General features: G+C 45.1%; 1 protein-coding gene across 2 annotated transcripts in view; it reads left to right on the top strand.

Moving 5' to 3' along the window:
* The window catches only part of LOC139453376 (tudor domain-containing 6-like), a 50,206-nt gene that overhangs the window by 17,630 nt on the left and 14,593 nt on the right, over positions 1 to 17,983 (top strand). For both annotated transcript variants that reach the window (XM_071235057.1, XM_071235056.1), the window contains exons 9-23: positions 93 to 166; positions 1,263 to 1,847; positions 2,946 to 2,999; positions 4,070 to 4,169; positions 4,427 to 4,499; positions 5,577 to 5,912; positions 6,426 to 6,527; positions 7,051 to 7,263; positions 7,940 to 8,102; positions 9,258 to 9,309; positions 9,842 to 10,039; positions 11,533 to 12,614; positions 13,067 to 13,177; positions 14,484 to 14,645; positions 17,039 to 17,227. In XM_071235057.1, coding sequence (XP_071091158.1) covers positions 93 to 166; positions 1,263 to 1,847; positions 2,946 to 2,999; positions 4,070 to 4,169; positions 4,427 to 4,499; positions 5,577 to 5,912; positions 6,426 to 6,527; positions 7,051 to 7,263; positions 7,940 to 8,102; positions 9,258 to 9,309; positions 9,842 to 10,039; positions 11,533 to 12,614; positions 13,067 to 13,177; positions 14,484 to 14,645; positions 17,039 to 17,227 — 3,494 coding nt within the window. The remainder of the gene's footprint in view (positions 1 to 92; positions 167 to 1,262; positions 1,848 to 2,945; positions 3,000 to 4,069; positions 4,170 to 4,426; positions 4,500 to 5,576; positions 5,913 to 6,425; positions 6,528 to 7,050; positions 7,264 to 7,939; positions 8,103 to 9,257; positions 9,310 to 9,841; positions 10,040 to 11,532; positions 12,615 to 13,066; positions 13,178 to 14,483; positions 14,646 to 17,038; positions 17,228 to 17,983) is intronic.

The following is a 17,983-nucleotide window of genomic DNA, read 5'->3' as shown; positions in this document are numbered from 1 at the left end:
CTGATATATATTTTTGGTTTTCAGATGTATTTTATTACGAAATACATTATAAACATGACATACCAGTAAATCTGTTATGTTGCCATTGATAGAACTGGTCGGGGACGAGCAGAGTTGTTGGATGAATTGACGGATACAGAGACGACAGATCGCAGGCCCGGTCAAGGTCAGTGGATGCTCCCTTGGTCATCACACTACATCGTGGTGTGCCAGGTGTATAGTGAAGTGGTGTGTCTCATTTAGCAATGTGTCTCCGAGGATGCTCGCTTGGTCATCACACTACATCATAGTGTGACTGGTGTATGATGTAGTGGTGTGTCTCATTTAGCGACGTGTCTCTCCGGGTATGCTTCCTTGGTCATCACACTACATCGTGTAGTGGTGTGCCTAGTGTATGGTGCATTGATTAGGCGGACATAGTGAGACACGGCTGACTTGTCTTCATGCCCTGAAAGCGCTGACTGCCCCATGTTATCCACCAGCGGTGTGCCTGGTCCAAAAGCCCTCACTTTCAGATGGCTGTTTTGTTGCGACCGCCTCTGTGGTCTAGTGGTAGAGCGTCCGCCCGGAGAGCGGAAGGTCCGGGGTTTGATCCCCGACCGCGTCATACCAAAAGACATAAAAAAATTGTACTTGTTACCCTGTCTGGCGCTTGGCATTAAGGGGCTAAAACAAGGACTGGTCGGCCGGAGTCAGTATACTGTGTCTGAGTGGGGTATTCATGTTAAACTGCGGCATGGTATCTCAGTGAGCTAGCACTATAAATCAGCATCAGTCTGCACTAGTACAAGCAGCCACACAAACACACACACGTACATGCACGTCGCTATATAAGTGCAATAATCTTGGACGTGACGGTAAACCCCATTTCACCTCACCCGTTGTGTTGCTGGCCTGATTCTATAGCTCTGTAATTCTAGTAACGTGGTCTAGCTGCTGGACACGGGTCAAAGTGCAACCTCACTCATTTAAATCAGGAGTTGCCAGATTTGACATATTTAATATTTATGATGAATTATCCAACAATAAGAATTAAAATTGTGAAACATGAACCTGCCTATTTTTTGATAACTTGAGTGAATGTCAGGTGAGCTTATACCATGGCCTGGTTGCTCGGCATCATCTCCTCAGAAACCATTGGACCAATGACACTGAAACTTCACACACTTGCTCCCACCAATGATGCCCCAATTTGTTCAAGAGGTTCATATCCACAGCAGCCATTGGTATTTGTTTTCAAGAAACGCTTATTTCTTTTGCAGACAAGAGGAACAATGGCCTACTTGGAAGTCATCCTTATGAAAGTCAGAGAGGAGTAGTGGCCCCTGGCTGTTACCCCTACCAAGGTCAAGGGGGCAGAGGTGGTCATCGTGGCAGAGGAGGTTACCATGGTAACCCTGGTCACTTCCCTGGCTACCTTGGTGGTCAGGGCCAAGGTTTGGAGCTGCCGTTGAGCCGGATGGGGCAAGGATTTGGTGTCGGATTTGGAAATACCAATAACAACTTTGCACCCCCAGGAAGAGACATGAACGGTTTCCATGGTTTCGGTGGAAGGGGGGGATACGGTGATGGTGGAAATATGTACAATGGACCAGGGATGGGGCGAGCATTTGGGAGCTTCCCTTACCAAGGCCACTTCCAGGGGGGCGGCCATTATCAGGATCCTACCAGGACGTTCCCTATGGGCCGAGGCATGCCGTGCGGGCCCCTGGCGCACACCTTCCCATTTCAGGAAGTTAATCCAAACTACTATGGACGTGGACGTGGACGCGGTCGAGGTCAAGTGAACACTGCCCCAGACCAAAATAGGTCTGGCTACTCCACAGACACGGAGCGAGTAGCAAGAGGTTGGTTGTGAGCTGAAAGTGATAACGTTTTAGTGTAGTGATCATGTTTCGTACCTCTCCATCAACACATCTTTCAGGAATGCGAATTTTAGTGACCACAAATTTGTTAAATCTGATGGCTTCCCCCATAAAATTCTCAAATTATGGACCATGCTCTGTTGAAAAGACATTTCAGCTGAAAAGGGAAATATCCATTCTCATCCCCAATCTTTCCGTTTTCAGAAAATGTAAATGTATTGATATTTGTATAATATTGATTTACAATGTATTTATCAAAGAAGAAATTTCTTTATTTCCGTGATCAGTTGCGATGATGGAATTATTACCTTGACTAGACCTTGCATTAAAGAAGGCCAAAGTCATTTTTCTTCTCTGCTGACATATTACTTACAACAAAGTAAACCTGTCCTTATTCATTCACTTGGGGCTACCTCTTTATTGTTACACTGATTTTCTGACCTAAGACAGGGTGCCCAGTCGTCCAAGACGTCGCGATTCGCTGTGCAAAGTTGCGTCCCTTGGGCACGCCAGAAACCTGTGATTGTGGGTTCGAATCCCGGTTCACCCCGATTATGTTTCTAGGTTTGTCAGCACCATATCCGTGCTCTGGGATTTTACTGAAGCATAAACGTCTGATATATGCATCACTTCGGACTTTCCCCCCACATTAAGCTGACACACCTTGATATAACTGGAATACTGTTAAAAGCGGGCTTAAACCCAACTCACTCACTCACTCACTCTGACCTAAGACACAATTATGCTGCATGCTGATCAGGGTACTCTCCTGTTTACAAGCAACTTCTCAGAGTGACAATACCAGTGTGTGTCACTTTCAAATCACACAATCAGGTGTATATTAAGCATCAGTCTGTCTTAATATACAGGCACCAGGTGAGCTATTTCGGACCCTTGAAATATTGGACAGTATGTGTTTGACTTTGTTACAATTTGAGAAAAATATTCACCTATGCTGAAGATAAGTTTTGTTTTGGGATCATTCTCAGAAGTTGCCTGTTTACAGTGTATTTGTATTTGCTTCGAGTTGGAGAGCTTGTGTGGACGTCACACGTGACATCCATGTTCATTTCTTTACAGAGAAGCCCGTAACAGTGGGCAGCGAGCGACCCTGCTTGTTCTGCAAGAAGAAAGGTGAGCTGTGAAGAAGGTTGTCAACACACTGTTGTTTAACCATATGTGGTTCTTAGATTCTATGTAGTGAAGTAGACCTGTGAAGATCCGGGTTAGAATTGGTCATCTGGATGTCAGGCTCGGTTATTGGGTTAATACATGCCTTCATATCCCAATTACATAGATCGATGCTCATGAGGTCAATCACTGTTTTGTCTGCTCCACACTCAGTTATTTCCAGACTGGAATGTTGCCGAGTTCAGAGTTAAACAACAAACAAAACAAGTTTAGCCATGGTGTAGACACTGGATGTCACTGCTAAGACACTGACACCACACCTCAAGGACAGTCCTAGGCGTAACTAAAAGAATGGTGGTCATTGAACTGTCAGGCTTACTGTATTTCTTTTTTAGTATATAGCACACTTTTCTAAAAAAGAAACCACAGCTGTGTAGAAGGGCGTGCGCATTATACACGCCGTAATGAGTTTTGATGCGTTGTTCCCCCAATGCAAAGACATTACCGTGAGCATGTAACACCGGAAATACCATGTCAACAAATCTGTACTGAAGTGTGCAAATTAATCATGTAATTACACTGTTCTGGTTATAAAAAGAGTTCATTGTATATAAAGACTTTGATTGTAACTTATTTCATCAATTTTATTCAAAATTCCATTTAATATTGTTTTAATTAATTTCAGCTAAATTGTGTTATTAACAGCAACCATGGTCAGATTACCGTTATTGATGCCTTGAAACGAACATTAGTTACATATATCATAAATGCCATACTTTGACTCGTTAAAAGTCATATTTGTTGTAGTTTGACGATTCTATGTCAACATGTAGTTCTTGCGAGTTTTCTCTGCATAATATTTAAAATTTTATTTCCAAAATACTGAATCCTCTAGAGGGGTGTGCACATTATACTTGGGTGCACACTACACTCAAAAAAAAAATGGTAGTCCTTTCGGACCACCACCACCATTTCCCCCTTCCCGCACTGTAGTGTGTTAAAGAGAACAAACAAGACATTGCTGCTGACCATTGTTTGGAACTCGTTCACACCCCGAGTTCTTTGTTGTCCAGGCAAGCTGCAATGCACCCGCTGCAAGATGCCGTACTGCTCCGCTGAGTGTCAGCGGAAGGACTGGGAAGGGCGACACAAGAATTGCTGTCAAGAAATAAGGTGAGACAGAATATACTTATCTTTTCAAATCTGAGAGAGAGAAAATTATTATGTTTCCAGCATATTCAGGAGTAAATCATTTATTTCTTTTATAAATCCCGGTGCTTCATGTGCCAGAAAATCAAGCGGTCAGCCCCTTATTATCCGCTGATGGTCTGTAGTGTCCAAAATGAAGTTATGGTCCTGAAAGGTATTTATGCATCAAACTTCAGTGTTTACTTTACTCCATGTTTACTGTGTGTTTATTCTGTTTGTAGTGAAATGGGAAGTTGTTCGATAGAGGAACTGGAGAACCGGTTTGAGGTTTATGTGAATGACGACTTTTTAGAGGTGGGTCATTGTATCATTACTCTCTATGGAGACCCGTGAAGATCCGGGTTAGAATAGGTTGTCGGCAACCCATGGTTGCTGTAAAAAGCGGCTGTGCTTGTTGTAAGAGGCGACTAACGGGATCGGGTGGGCAGGCTCACTGACTTGGTTGATGCATGTCATCCTAACCCAATTATATGGATCGATGCTCATGATGTGAATCACTGGATTGTCTGGTCCAGACTCGATTTTTCTACAGAATGCCGTCATATGACTGGAATATTGCTGAGAGTGGCGTTAAACAAACTCTTCACAGAATTTTTATTAGGCCGTTTCCATCTTGAAAAAAACCTTACAAGTCAGCCGAGCAGCCTATACGGACATCGTGTCACACTGTGATGCTTCCCCTACTTGTCACGCCACAGTTGATTCTGTTCACACCTGAGTTGCCATTCAGAGAGTCCGGTTTCAACATAGAATTTATTGTCACTCACTCACTCATTAAAAATAGTTCTTTGTAAGATGTCAACTCATAATGATGTATTTGTTACATGCATTGTATGCCAACTTTGAGCTGAGTATTTGTGTACATGCCTTGACTTTCACTTGAAAAGTCAGTACACCCCACTCGTGACAGATGTAACTTCTTGTATGGGAGTAAGTGAGTGAGTTGGGTTTAATACCTCTTTGAACAATATTCCCGTTATATCACGGCAGTTCCATACATATGATGATGTCAAGGCCAGTATGGCCAATTGCTGACATTTTGTAGTCATGGATACAGGGGAAATAACAGTGTGAGAGAAAAGTCATTTCCACGTTTCCATTGTTTTGTCAATAAATTATAAAGGAAGAAATCATTTGTGATGAATTTCTGTGTATATTTTAGTTTAAATGATACAAATAATAACCAAACTTGTTTGGTATTTTTACCCAAATTACTGGAACATAGAAATAAATTTTGAAATAGGTATTGTTTTTAAATTATTTTTAAATTTATTATTACTGTTAAATATAATTTGTGCCTAAATCGTTGCGCCATTTGATGAGACTAACATTTTATTTTATGATGGCAAGAAAGTGATTGTTTCCTCACAGCAATATTACAGCAAGACTGGAAGGAAGTCATCGCGGGACGTCAGCGACTCCTCCTCTGAAAGTGGGAGGGGTGGTGGGCGTGGCAGCCATGGGCGTGGAGGAAAGACAAACACCAAGGCCAAGCAAAATAAGATAAAGGGTGAAAACTCTCCTCCTAAAGATAAGAAGCCAGCTAGTGGTGGCCATACTAAATCTCACCAGCAGCCAGCAGGTGGGAAACAGGGTGCAGCTGCAAGTCTAGCCGGAAAGAAAACAGTCTCGAGTCCAAAGGTGGTGACTCGGTTTTTGTTCAAGAACATTACAAAGACACAGCTACCTGTCGGCAGTGCTGTTCAGGTGAGTCTTTGCCCTACGATTGTTGTAAGTCTTTGTTAAGGTGTGGGAGTTATGATCGTCTTTAGAGAGATTTAGTCATTATCCAGTCTGTCTGTCCATCAGTGTTTCGTTTCCGGAGCTTAACTTGAAAACTGAAAGTTTTCATCAATACTTAGTGCATGTATTAACCAGGGCCTGAAATGGTTGTTGTGGGTTGTTGACAGGTTCTTGTTGTTGCAGGTTGTGGACAGGTGTTTGTTGTTGCAGGTTGTGGACAGGTGTTTGTTGTTGCAGGTTGTGGACAGGTGCTTGTTGCAGGTTGTGGACAGGTGTTTGTTGTTGCAGGTTGTGGACAGGTGTTTGTTGTTGCAGGTTGTGGACAGGTGCTTGTTGTTGCAGGTTGTGGACAGGTGTTTGTTGTTGCAGGTTGTGGACAGGTGTTTGTTGTTGCAGGTTGTGGACAGGTGTTTGTTGTTGCAGGTTGTGGACAGGTGCTTGTTGTTGCAGGTTGTTGATGGGTGCTTGTTGTTGCAGGTTGTTGTGACCCATGTGGAGAGCCCAACAGAGATCTGGATTCAGCTGGCCGTCTACGAGGAGCTGGAGAAACTGGAGCAGCTGAAGGAGAAGATGAACAAGGTACACTGACCTGTAGCTATGGCAACAGTGAATCATTACAATACATGTCGATGGTGAGAACCAACATAAATATAAAATGGCTCATGTTCAGAGATAAAATGATTGTTCTAATGGACAATACGCATTGTTATTATCTTATTGTTCTAATGGACAATATGCATTGTGATCATCTGATTGTTCTTCATGGACAATATGCATTGTTATCATCTGATTGTTCTTCATGGACAATATGCATTGTTATTACCTGAATGTTCTGTGTGGTAACTAGGGACCTGTTTTGTTCAACAAGAACAAGTTACAACACTGTTTTGTTTTGTAACAAGATTTGTCTTCTGTCAAGTTTCTCCTCATTTCTGGGGCCACAGGTAGCCCAGTTGTCTAAGGCGCTGTAATTGGCTGTGCAGAGTAGTGTCCCCTTTGGGCACGCCCGAAACCTATGATTGTGATTTCGAATCCTGATTCACCCCGACTACTTGGGGGGAACCCAGACTGTACTAGTGAAGTATGACATGCTGGTTTTCAGGTCTGTGGCAGCAGCTCGGACAAGGTGACAACGCCAATGGTGGGGGATGTAGTTGCAGGACAGTTTGAGCAGCAGTGGTATCGCGCTGTTGTCAGGTCTCTAAAAGCACCGGATAATGCCACAGTGTTCTACTTCGACTATGGCAACTCGGCAACCATGATGTACTCGCAGCTTAGGAATGTAACGGAAGAAATGTGCAAACTCCCTGCCCAGGTGAGTGGAAATGAGGATATAACTACACCATATTGAACGAGGTCAACAATTGCCCCCTCCCATAGTGACACCGAGGGCATTAATTCTAGTTTTAAGGCCCCACACACCGAGTGAGAACATCAGTTATAGTTGTGACATCACTTCTGCCCTTGTTTGGAAGCACAAGGGGTCAGTTTAAGATGCCGCAGTTCACTCTGCAGAGTTGCCTCCCTTGGGCTCGACAGAAACCTGTGGGTTCGAATCCTGGTTTGTCCCAATGATGTTTCCAAGTACTTATGGGTTTCACCAAAACTGGTAAACATATTGAGACCTGCATCACTTTGGGCTTTCCTTCCACAGTAAACTTACATAGCATGAAAGGATTTGAAAACTGTTCAAAAGTGTCACTCACTCACTCACTCACTCACTCACTCACTCACTCACTCACTCACTCACTCACTCACTCCATCTTTGATTACCCACTGTATTGTATCCTCATTCGATTTTGATACGCCATGGGCCTATTAGATGCCACCTTTTGAAGGGTCATCACCACCTCATTCCTGTCTGTAACTTATCACACAATTACTCGCTCAATCAATCAATCAATCAATCAATCACTCTTCTGTTACCCACTGTATTGTATCCTCATTCGATTTTGATTCGCTCAATCAGTCAATCAATTTTCTATCCGCAGGCAGTCCATTGTTGCCTTGACGATGTGCGTCCAGTGAAGGAGGGATGGAGCCAGGAGGTAGTGTCTGTGCTCCACTCCGAGCTGTCACAGGGCGTGTGTGTGTTCCAGGCCGAGGGACAGAAGGAGGGCAGATACACAGGCCAGATGTTCCTACCTGACGAAGGTATGACTGACTCCAGTAAACAGTCCTCAGTGTAGAGTCCTTCCTTCCCCAGTTGACATGCCGACTGCACCGTTATCACCCTGTAGTGCTTGTGTAGACTACAGTGGGACCTGTTAGGTGCTACAGGAAGTCCCACACGCTCCACAGTACGGAGTTATCTGTACAGGGCATGCTGGGAGACAGTCATGTAAATCAGACAGAACTGATGATCCCTAAATATAATCTGTGCTTTTTTATGAAGGTATTTTAAATAATGATAAAACTGAAAGAAGTTGTATCTTATTTTTTAAAATACTTTTAATAAGAAGTAGACATTTTAATCCCTAAAAATAATTTGTGCCTTTATTACAAGGTATATCAAATATTTTGTCTAATTTATTTCAGAGAGTCTTTTACATGTTAAGACCTGAAAAAAGGTTATGAATGTATATTTCTTATCCTGCTAACACACGTCTGTTATTTCCTACTTGTTTGACCTGTTTTCGTGTATTTATCCAACTCACTTGATACGTCCTTCCTTCCCCTGTTGACATGCTGGCTGCACCGTTATCACCCTGTAGTGCTTGTGTAGACTACAGTGGGACCTGTTAGGTGCTACAGGAAGTCCCACATGCTCCACAGTACGGAGTTATCTGTACAGGGCATGCTGGGAGACAGATATATATATCAGACAGAAATCTTTTTCAAAGAATTTAATCTGTGCTGATATATGAAGGAATTTAAACTATTTTGTGTAAAATTTTTCAAAAGAGTCATGTTAGGAGCTAATATAGGTTATGAATAATGTCATTTGTTTGTGTTAGCCCAGTACAGCAGTTGTCTCCCCTGTGCATAGTCCATATCCACTTGTATGTTGTAACATAAACCAATGTTATCTGGGTCCTGTTCCACAAAGCTACCTCCACACAATGATCCCATGTGAATAGGCTCCAGCCACATATGCTGGTCATAAGAGGCGACCAAATCTGTACAGTGAATCCTGGGAGATATTTTGCCCATAAAAAAATAATTCGCTAAAAAAATGAACATTGAAGAATACCTATATGCAGAATTCCTGGAGGGGATACTTGACAAGAGTCTGTTGAATGTTGACAAAGGGAAAAGGAAGAAAAAGACTGTATTTTCCACTCTGAACTGACCTGTTGTTTGTTTCAGGGGCGTCGGTGAAGGACATGCTCATTGAGAAGAAACTTGCTCGGTCAAAGGGGTGAGTTGTAGTTGTCGAGTCACATCCTTCTTTCTACAAACAGTACCCTGGTACCAATCCCATAAAGGGATGTTAGTGCCATGACGATCGTAGCTCCCATATTTCAATATGGGTTTACAGTAGTCCTTGCACTTAAATCCTATTGTGGAACATTTCCCCATGAGAGTTGCCTCCCTTCGACTGCTGTGATCTGCTCGTTGTTCAAAAGGTCAAAATTAGATCAAAATCTGAATTTCTAAAGTTTAGGTGAGGGGTGGATAATCGCCCTGCATGTTTTCCATCCAACAAAATTAACTTACCTGATTCCCCATATTCACATGCCAGCTTGATACAGCTGGAATAGCATGTTCTGAGACATAAAACAACATTCACTCACATGATCACGTAAATGAGGCATTGATCAACATCTACAAATACACATTTCGCCCCTATGATAAAGGATTTTACAATATATTTAGAGTAAGACTTACAAATGTATGCATTATTAATTTAGTCTCCAGTGATGCATGTTCTGTGATTTCCATGGTTTCAGCCCCCTGATGGTTGCGACGGACATGACGTCGCTGTCCCAAACCCTGCAGCTGGGGCAGGAGCTGACCATCCTCATCCTGGACTGTGTGTCGCCCTTCAACTTCTCCGCCCAGCTCATGCAGGCCGACAACGTGGCCAACTTCCGCTCCCTGCTCCAGGACGTGGAGACGGCGTGCACCCAGGAGGGACCCCACACCAGGTCAGGACCTGCCTGCCATTGCTTTCTGGCCACCCAGGGGCCTGTTGCACAAAGCGATCTTAGCACTTCAACTGTTATAAATCAATGTTAAAGTGTGGGACTTGGGATGGTTGTAGCCCTGAGATTGCTTTGTGTTGCACAACGGCCCCCTTTGTCAGCTAAACTGACTGAAAGTCAAGCAATTCTAACCATATCTTAGCATGTTTTGTTGGATTAGAACAAAATTCAAGGGAAGTTTCCCTTCATTGAGACCTAAGTGGTGAGCCTGTTGTTGTTAACTTTGGGAGTATTGGGTCTTGTACAGCTGTTGTGTTTACTTCTTGTTTTATGGTGAATATATATGTTTTACACCATGCTACAAATAACATAAATATTGTTCTCAAAGCATCATCTTTTAGTTTGTTTGACATTCATGAAGGCGGAGGTGGGTGGATCTAGACATAAATCAAACTCCAGTTCCAGTTCAGAGATGCCAACCATTTCGATTTTGAGCCTAAAACTACGCTTTTACGCTTGTCCTCCGCCAAATTATGATTTTTGCAAAAAGATTTCGCGAATTGGTTACCTGCATGAACTATCACAGAGAGCAAATTGTTAGTGCACTGTGACATGATACGTTCTGCAATGAGACCCTTGCTTTTAATTGACATCATTTTAAGATAGTCTTTACTAATACTTAGTGATACAAGCTCAAGTCATTTTACCTGGCGATCGATCTTTGCGGTTGCAGAAGGAGATCATTGCATTAACAGTGATACGACTTCAGAACCCAAATCACCACATTGTTTTTCTGATAAACAGTGGTTGGTGTCACATGATGTTTCATTTACATCTAGGGGTGGTCGGGTAGCCCAGTGGTTAAAGTGTTCGCTCGTCATGCCGAAGACCCAGGTTTGATTCCCGACATGGGTGCAATGTGTGAAGCCCATTTATGGTGTCCCCGCTGTGATATTGCTGGAATATTGCCAAAAGCAGCCTAAAAACTATACTCACTCACTCACTCACTCACTCACTCACTCACTCACTCATATTTAGCATGAAATTGCCGGTGTACAGGTAATTTCTTATGTATACTCATACAGAATAGTTAATCTTCTTAATCGTTATATCAATATAGCGTGAAACTCCTGGTCGCTGACACTCCTCATCACATTCATTTGACTTCATTGATAATACATCTATATACTTCTTATCTTGCAGGGGGGCACGGGTGGCCCAGTCGTCTAAGGCACCGCGATTCTTTGTGCAGAGTTGCGTCCCTTGGGCACGCCAGAAACCTATGATTGTGGATTTGAATCCTGGTTCGCCCCAATTATGTTTCTAGGTTTGTCAGCACCATACCCGTGCTCGTGGGTTTCACCCAAGTGGTAAACGTCTGAGACCTGCATCACTTCGGGCTTTCCTCCCACATTAAGCTGACACGCCGCAATATAACTGGAATACTGTTAAAAGCGGCGTAAAACCCAACTCACTCACTCACTCTTATCTTGCAGCCCTACAGTTGGAGAGTTTGTCATTGGTCAGTTCTCTAAAGATGATGGTTGGTATCGAGCCGAAGTTTTAGAAGTGGACCAGACGAAGGTGAAGGTCCTTTACGTGGATTTCGGCAACGTGGAGGACATTGACTATACACGTCTTCGTGCTGGCAGGGAGGCCTTTGCACAATTCCCAATACAGTGCCTTATTTGCCAGCTTCACGGAGTTACTGCCCCTGAATCAGGAGTCTGGCCAAAAGACGTCACTGACTTGTTTAAAAGACTGGCCGGCACAGGTGGAGTTAGAACGGAAGTCCGGGCAGTTGTGAAGCTGAAACAAGACATAAAACTTTGTGTTGAACTGTATGATGTCAATGATGAGCCAATTTCTGTTGCTGTTGCTGGGAAATTGAAAGAACATGTTCCAGGTGTTCCCAAAACCGACACACTGCCCTTGGATGGTACTTCGGTCCAGGTTGCCATCACTGAAGTTGTGTCAAGTGACTGCTTTTACGTGCAGTATGTGCAGATTGAGGATGAGGATGAGGATGCAGCAAGGAAGGTGTTGGTCGCACTGGAGAAGTGTGCGGAGGCTCCCGCGTACACGACGCCGGCCCCGGGAGAAATGGTTGGAGCTAAGTTCAGTGTAGACAAGGACTGGTACAGATCGGTCGTAACAAGCGTCACCGACTCACACTGCAAGGTCATGTTTGCGGATTATGGGAATAGAGAAAATGTACCATTCGCCGACATTAGGAAACTGGACCACTCTGCCTGGTTACTTCCACTCCGTGCCATCCAGTGTCGACTGGCAGAAGTACCACAGGGTTCCGCCTGCCACTTTGAGCTCCTCCAGCAACACACAAACACGGTCGTACAGGTCCTGGCTCTGTCCAAGACTGATGGCGTTTACGATGTGAAGGTCACTCTGTTGGATGGGCAATGTTTGAATGATGAGTTGTCTCCTCCTTTGACATCTTCGGCAGTTTACACGCTAAAGGATGTTGCCATGACAACGCCACCTGATGGCAAGTCACCTGTAATTGTGGCATGTGTTGAACACCCTGGTTCTCTGTACTGCCAACTTGCTGACCAGCATGGTGAGTGGAACGTGTCAGGTGTGCGTAGTGCAAGGACGATGTTCTGAAGGCATGACATGTGATATGATAACTGAAATATTTGTTTGGTTTTTGAGACGCAATTAATGGTGTCAAGTCATATATTTCCAAACGTAATTTCACATATTTAAAGCTACATGTATGTAGTGTATTGTTCGTGAATGTTGCACTGCTTGGGGCTTTGACAAATGGATACATGAGACTGATGTAGGTGTATGTTAGTCGGTTTTAAGAAAAAAAGAGAATAATAGGAAATCAAGAAATTATTTCATTTTTTGCAATCAAGCATGTCAGATGGGAATCCAGTGATTTTTGGGGATCATTTTGTCAGAGATTGATGGGTGATTCCTCTGTTGTCATGATTAGTAGACAGTCTTTCAGGACATGTTGGACAAGTTCTCGAATATTAACCATTCTGTATTCCTCTTTTACAGTCAAAGAAGCTTTCGTCATTCTGACCCGCAACATGGGGCTGTTCCACAAGGAGCAGACAACTCCTGCTGTTGACCCCCAGGTGAACCAGCTCTTCTGTACGGAATTGGAGGGTAAGTCTGGCACCAGGGAGGGGGGGCCGGCACTAGGGAGGGGGAGTCTGGCACTAGGGAGTGGGAGTCTGGCACAGGGGACAGGGAGTCCAGCACTGGGGAGGGGGGAGTCCGGGACTAGGGAGGGGGGAGTCCGGGACTAGGGAGGTGGGAGTCCGGCACTAGGGAGGTGGGAGTCCGGCACTGGGGAGGGGAGTCCGGCACAGGGGAGGGAGGAGTCTGGCACTAGGGAAAGGGGAGTCCGGCACTAGGGAGGTGGGAGTCCGGCACTGGGGAGGGGAGTCAGGGAGGGGGGAGTCTGGCACTAGGGAGGGGGGAGTCTGGCACTAGGGAGAGGGGAGTCTGGCACAGGGGAGGGGGGAGTCTGGCACAGGGGAGGGGGGAGTCTGGCACTAAGGAGAGGGGAGTCCGGCACTAGGGAGGGGGAGTCTGGCACTGGGGAGGTGGGAGTCTGGCACAGGGGACAGGGAGTCCAGCACTGGGGAGGGGGGAGTCCGGGACTAGGGAGGGGGAGTCTGGCACTAGGGAGGGGGGAGTCCGGCACTAGGGAGGTGGGAGTCCGGCACTAGGGAGGGGGGAGTCCGGCACAGGGGAGGGAGGAGTCTGGCACTAGGGAAAGGGGAGTCCGGCACTAGGGAGGTGGGAGTCCGGCACTGGGGGGGGGGAGTCTGGCACTAGGGAGAGGGGAGTCCAGGACTAGGGAGGGGGGAGTCTGGCACTAGGGAGAGGGGAGTCCGGGACTAGGGAGGGGGGAGTCCGGCACTAGGGAGGGGAGAGTCTGGCACTAGGGAGGGGAGTCCGGCACTGGGGAGGTGGGAGTCTGGCACTAGGGAGGTGGGAGTCAGGCACATTGGGGGGGGGGGGGGGTGGTGTCTGAGACTGGGGAGGGGGAAGGAGGAGACCAGGACCGGGGGGGGGGGGGGAGTCTGGGACTAAGGAGGGGTTAGTCAAAGAAATGCATCAATCCCAGATAAGCATATTGGTCAAATACTTTCAACTCACCCAACTATGTTCCAATTAAAAGAGAAGGTATTGAATGTCGAAAAAAACCACCAATTTGTTTGATGTGTCACTATTGGGGTGTACAGGACTTTGTTAGTTGAATAGACTGGTATCTCCACAAGACCATCCTGATGTCCACATTTCTCAGCAGATTGGTTTTGTTGGTTTATCAAGATGGTGATTGATACCTAGATTCAATGGCTGGTAATGACCTTTTTTTCCCCCAAACTTGCACTACTCTTGACCTCTTGACCTCTGGACCTCTGTCATGCTGGACCTGTCTCACTACGTCTTTGCTCTACAGGTTTGTGGTACCGGTGTGTGGTGGTCGAGCGGAAGGGTGTGGCGGTCCGTGTTCGCCTGCTGGATGTGGGATCTCTAGAGGAGATGACAGTGACAGACCTGCGGGCCATGCAGCCAGAGTTCCTGGAGCTCCCGGTTCTAGTGTTCAAGTGTTCCCTGCATGGTGAGGAGACTTATTGGAGAACTGTAACACCAGCTGGTGGATATAGAAGCAGTAACACCAGCTGGTGGATATAGAAGCAGTAACACCAGCTGGTGGATATAGAAGCAGTAACACCAGCTGGTGGATATGGAAGCAGTAACCAACTGGTGGATAAAGCATAACGATCCCCATACATTAGACCACACAATACAAAAATTGTTTTGCAGTACATTGAAACCATACTTCAATATTTTGTGAGAGCTGTGTATTTGTCCAACTCAGTTGATATGTCTGCCTTCCCCTGTTGTCATGCTGGCTGCACCGTTATCACCCTGTAGTGCTTGTGTAGACTACAGTGGGACCTGTTAGGTGCTACAGGAAGTCCCACATGCTCCATAGTACGGAGTAATCTGTATAGGGCATGCTGGGAGACAGTCATATATATCAGACAGAAATCTTATTCCAAGAATTTAATCTGTGCTTATATATGAAGGCATTTTAAATAATGATAAAACTGGAAAATGTTGTATCTTATTTTTAAATCCCTAAAAATAATTTGTCCCTTTATTACAAGGTATGTAAAATATTTTGTCTAATTATTTTCAGAGAGTCCTTGACATGTTCAGAACTGAAAAAAGGTTATAAATGTATAATATTTCTTATCCTGCTAACACACGTCTGCTATTTCCTACTGGTTGGACTTGTTTTCGTGTATTTATCCAACTCACTTGATACGTCCTTCCTTCCCCTGTTGACATGCTGGCTGCACCGTTATCACCCTGTAGTGCTTGTGTAGACTGCAGTGGGACCTGTTAGGTGCTACAGGAAGTCCCACACGCTCCACAGTACGGAGTAATCTGTACAGGGCATGCTGGGAGACAGTCATATATATCAGACAGAAATCTTATTCCTAAAAATAATCTACATAAGTACATTCATCCGCTCAGCACTGTTGTGACCAAGAAATCCCCTGAGACCCCAACTACGCACACAATCCACTGACTAAAAACATGCATGTCTCTATTGCAGCACACATCGGCCATATGTATTCATGGGTGATCTAGGTGCGCAGTGTGAAACTGAAATATTGATGATTATTGCAAACTTGTGCAAATTAAGTTTTGAGATACTATTGTATCAGGACAATATCATGAGGCTTAGTGTGTAAAATCTACCAGTACTAAGCCACAGAACCCGTGAAGATCCAGGGTAGAATTGGTCTTCAGCCACGCATGCTTGTCCCCTGTGAAGATCCTGGGTAGAATTAGTCTCCAACCACCCATGCTTGTCCCCTTTGAAGATCCGGGGTAGAATTGGTCTTCAGCCACGCATGCTTGTCCCCTGTGAAGATCCGGGGTAGAATTAGTCTCCAACCACCCATGCTTGTCCCCTTTGAAGATCCGGGGTAGAATTGGTCTTCAGCCACGCATGCTTGTCCCCTGTGAAGATCCGGGGTAGAATTAGTCTCCAACCACCCATGCTTGTCCCCTTTGAAGATCCAGGGTAGAATTGGTCTTCAGCCACCCATGCTTGTCCCCTTTGAAGATCCAGGGTAGAATTGGTCTTAAGCCACACATGCTTCTTCCCTGTGAAGATCCAGGGTAGAATTGGTCTTCAGCCACGCATGCTTGTCCCCTGTGAAGATCCTGGGTAGAATTGGTCTTCAGCCACCCATGCTTGTCCCCTTTGAAGATCCTGGGTAGAAATAGTCTCCAACCACCCATGCTTCTTCCCTGTGAAGATCCAGGGTAGAATTGGTCTTCAGCCACCCATGCTTGTCCCCTTTGAAGATCCAGGGTAGAATTGGTCTTAAGCCACACATGCTTTTTCCCTGTGAAGGACCGGGGTAGAATTGGCTTTCAGCCTTGCATGCTTGTCCCCCATGAAGGTCCAGGGTAGAATTGAACTTCAGCAATCCATACTTGTCTAAAGAGGTTACTTAAAGGATCAGGCGGCAAGGCTCTCTTATTTGGTTGATGCATGTCATTGTATCCCAATTGGCGTAGATTAATGCTCATGATATCGATCACTGCCTTGTCCGTTTCAGACTCGATTATGTACAGACAGACCAGTGAAGATCCGGGGTAGAAAAGGTCTTCAGCAACCCATGCTTGCCAGAAAAGGCGACTATGCTTGTCGTAAGAGACGACTAACGGGATCGGGTGGTCAAGCTCGCTGACTTGGTTGATGCATGTCATTGTATTCCAATTGTGTGGATCGAAGGTCATGATGTTCATCACTGGATTGTCTGGTCCAGACTCAATTATTTACAGACCTACCCTATTGCTGGAATATTGCTGAGTGTGGCTACAGTTAGTTTTCATCATTTGTGCAGGACATACTTGTACACGTTCATGTTCTGCTATGCTGCTTAAGCCTTGGTCAAATCTTACACTTGCCCTTTGACACAACAGGAATTAAGCCCACGGGCGCCACCTGGAGCCAAGATGCAGTAGATGCAGTGAAGCGGATCGAGGGGCAGCTGTTGATGATGTTGCCCAAGGGAACGATCGACGATGTCCACCAGGTCCAACTGTCCGACAGTGGTAATGAAGCTGTCCAAGTCAGCGCCATACTTGTGGGTCAAGAATTGGCTGTTTCAGGTAGAGAACTTTAGACTTTTGATGAAATGGTCCTGTAGTCAGCAGAGATTTCTTTAGGCCAACTCGGAGACCAATACTCAGCCCCAAGTCTGAAACAAATTTCCAAATTTGCAATAAAAAATATGGCGAAACATTTATTATATTCTCACTGGGGGGAAAGTAACTGTGCTTCATATAAGGTTTAATAAAAATTTAATCAAGCATCTTTCAATACATATTCATGAAGACATCTCGCCTGATTCATGATTTGCACGTTTCACCATTTGAATGTTTGTTGGGATCATTTAACTCATGTACTTGGTTTTTTAATGTGAACAGTACACAGCCAGTAATGCTAGCTCAGCTGGACCATTCATTGGTTGACAAGTGGAACAACAGCCCATAGGCTGTTTTCAATCATCTGGTGTCTTCAGTGCACTCCATCCAAATGTGGTCTCCTAGTGGCTCGTTGGCTCAGTCACCTGTACTGCCTCAGTTACAGTGTGTGAAGTCCATGTCTGGTGTCCCCTTCTGTGTTTGGCTGGAATAATGCTAAGTAATTCTCTATACTCAAATGCATTGTTATATGAATGGTATAATAACACTGGTTGGGGCAGCCGGTGTAGCCTAGTGGTTATAGCCAAGGTTTGATTCCCCATATAGGTTACTTGTGTTCCTCTCCACAGCTGAGAGACCAAGGTTTGATTCCCCATATAGGTTACTTGTGTTCCTCTCCACAGCTGAGAGACCAAGGTTTGATTCCCCATATAGGTTACT

This window comes from Haliotis cracherodii, unplaced genomic scaffold, assembly GCF_022045235.1.
Source record: "Haliotis cracherodii isolate W230 unplaced genomic scaffold, xgHalCrac1.p SCAF_9, whole genome shotgun sequence".
NCBI classification, from domain to species: Eukaryota; Metazoa; Mollusca; class Gastropoda; order Lepetellida; family Haliotidae; genus Haliotis; species Haliotis cracherodii.
The sequence above is the reverse complement of the archived record's forward strand: the minus strand, read 5'-3'. Positions and strand labels throughout refer to the sequence as shown.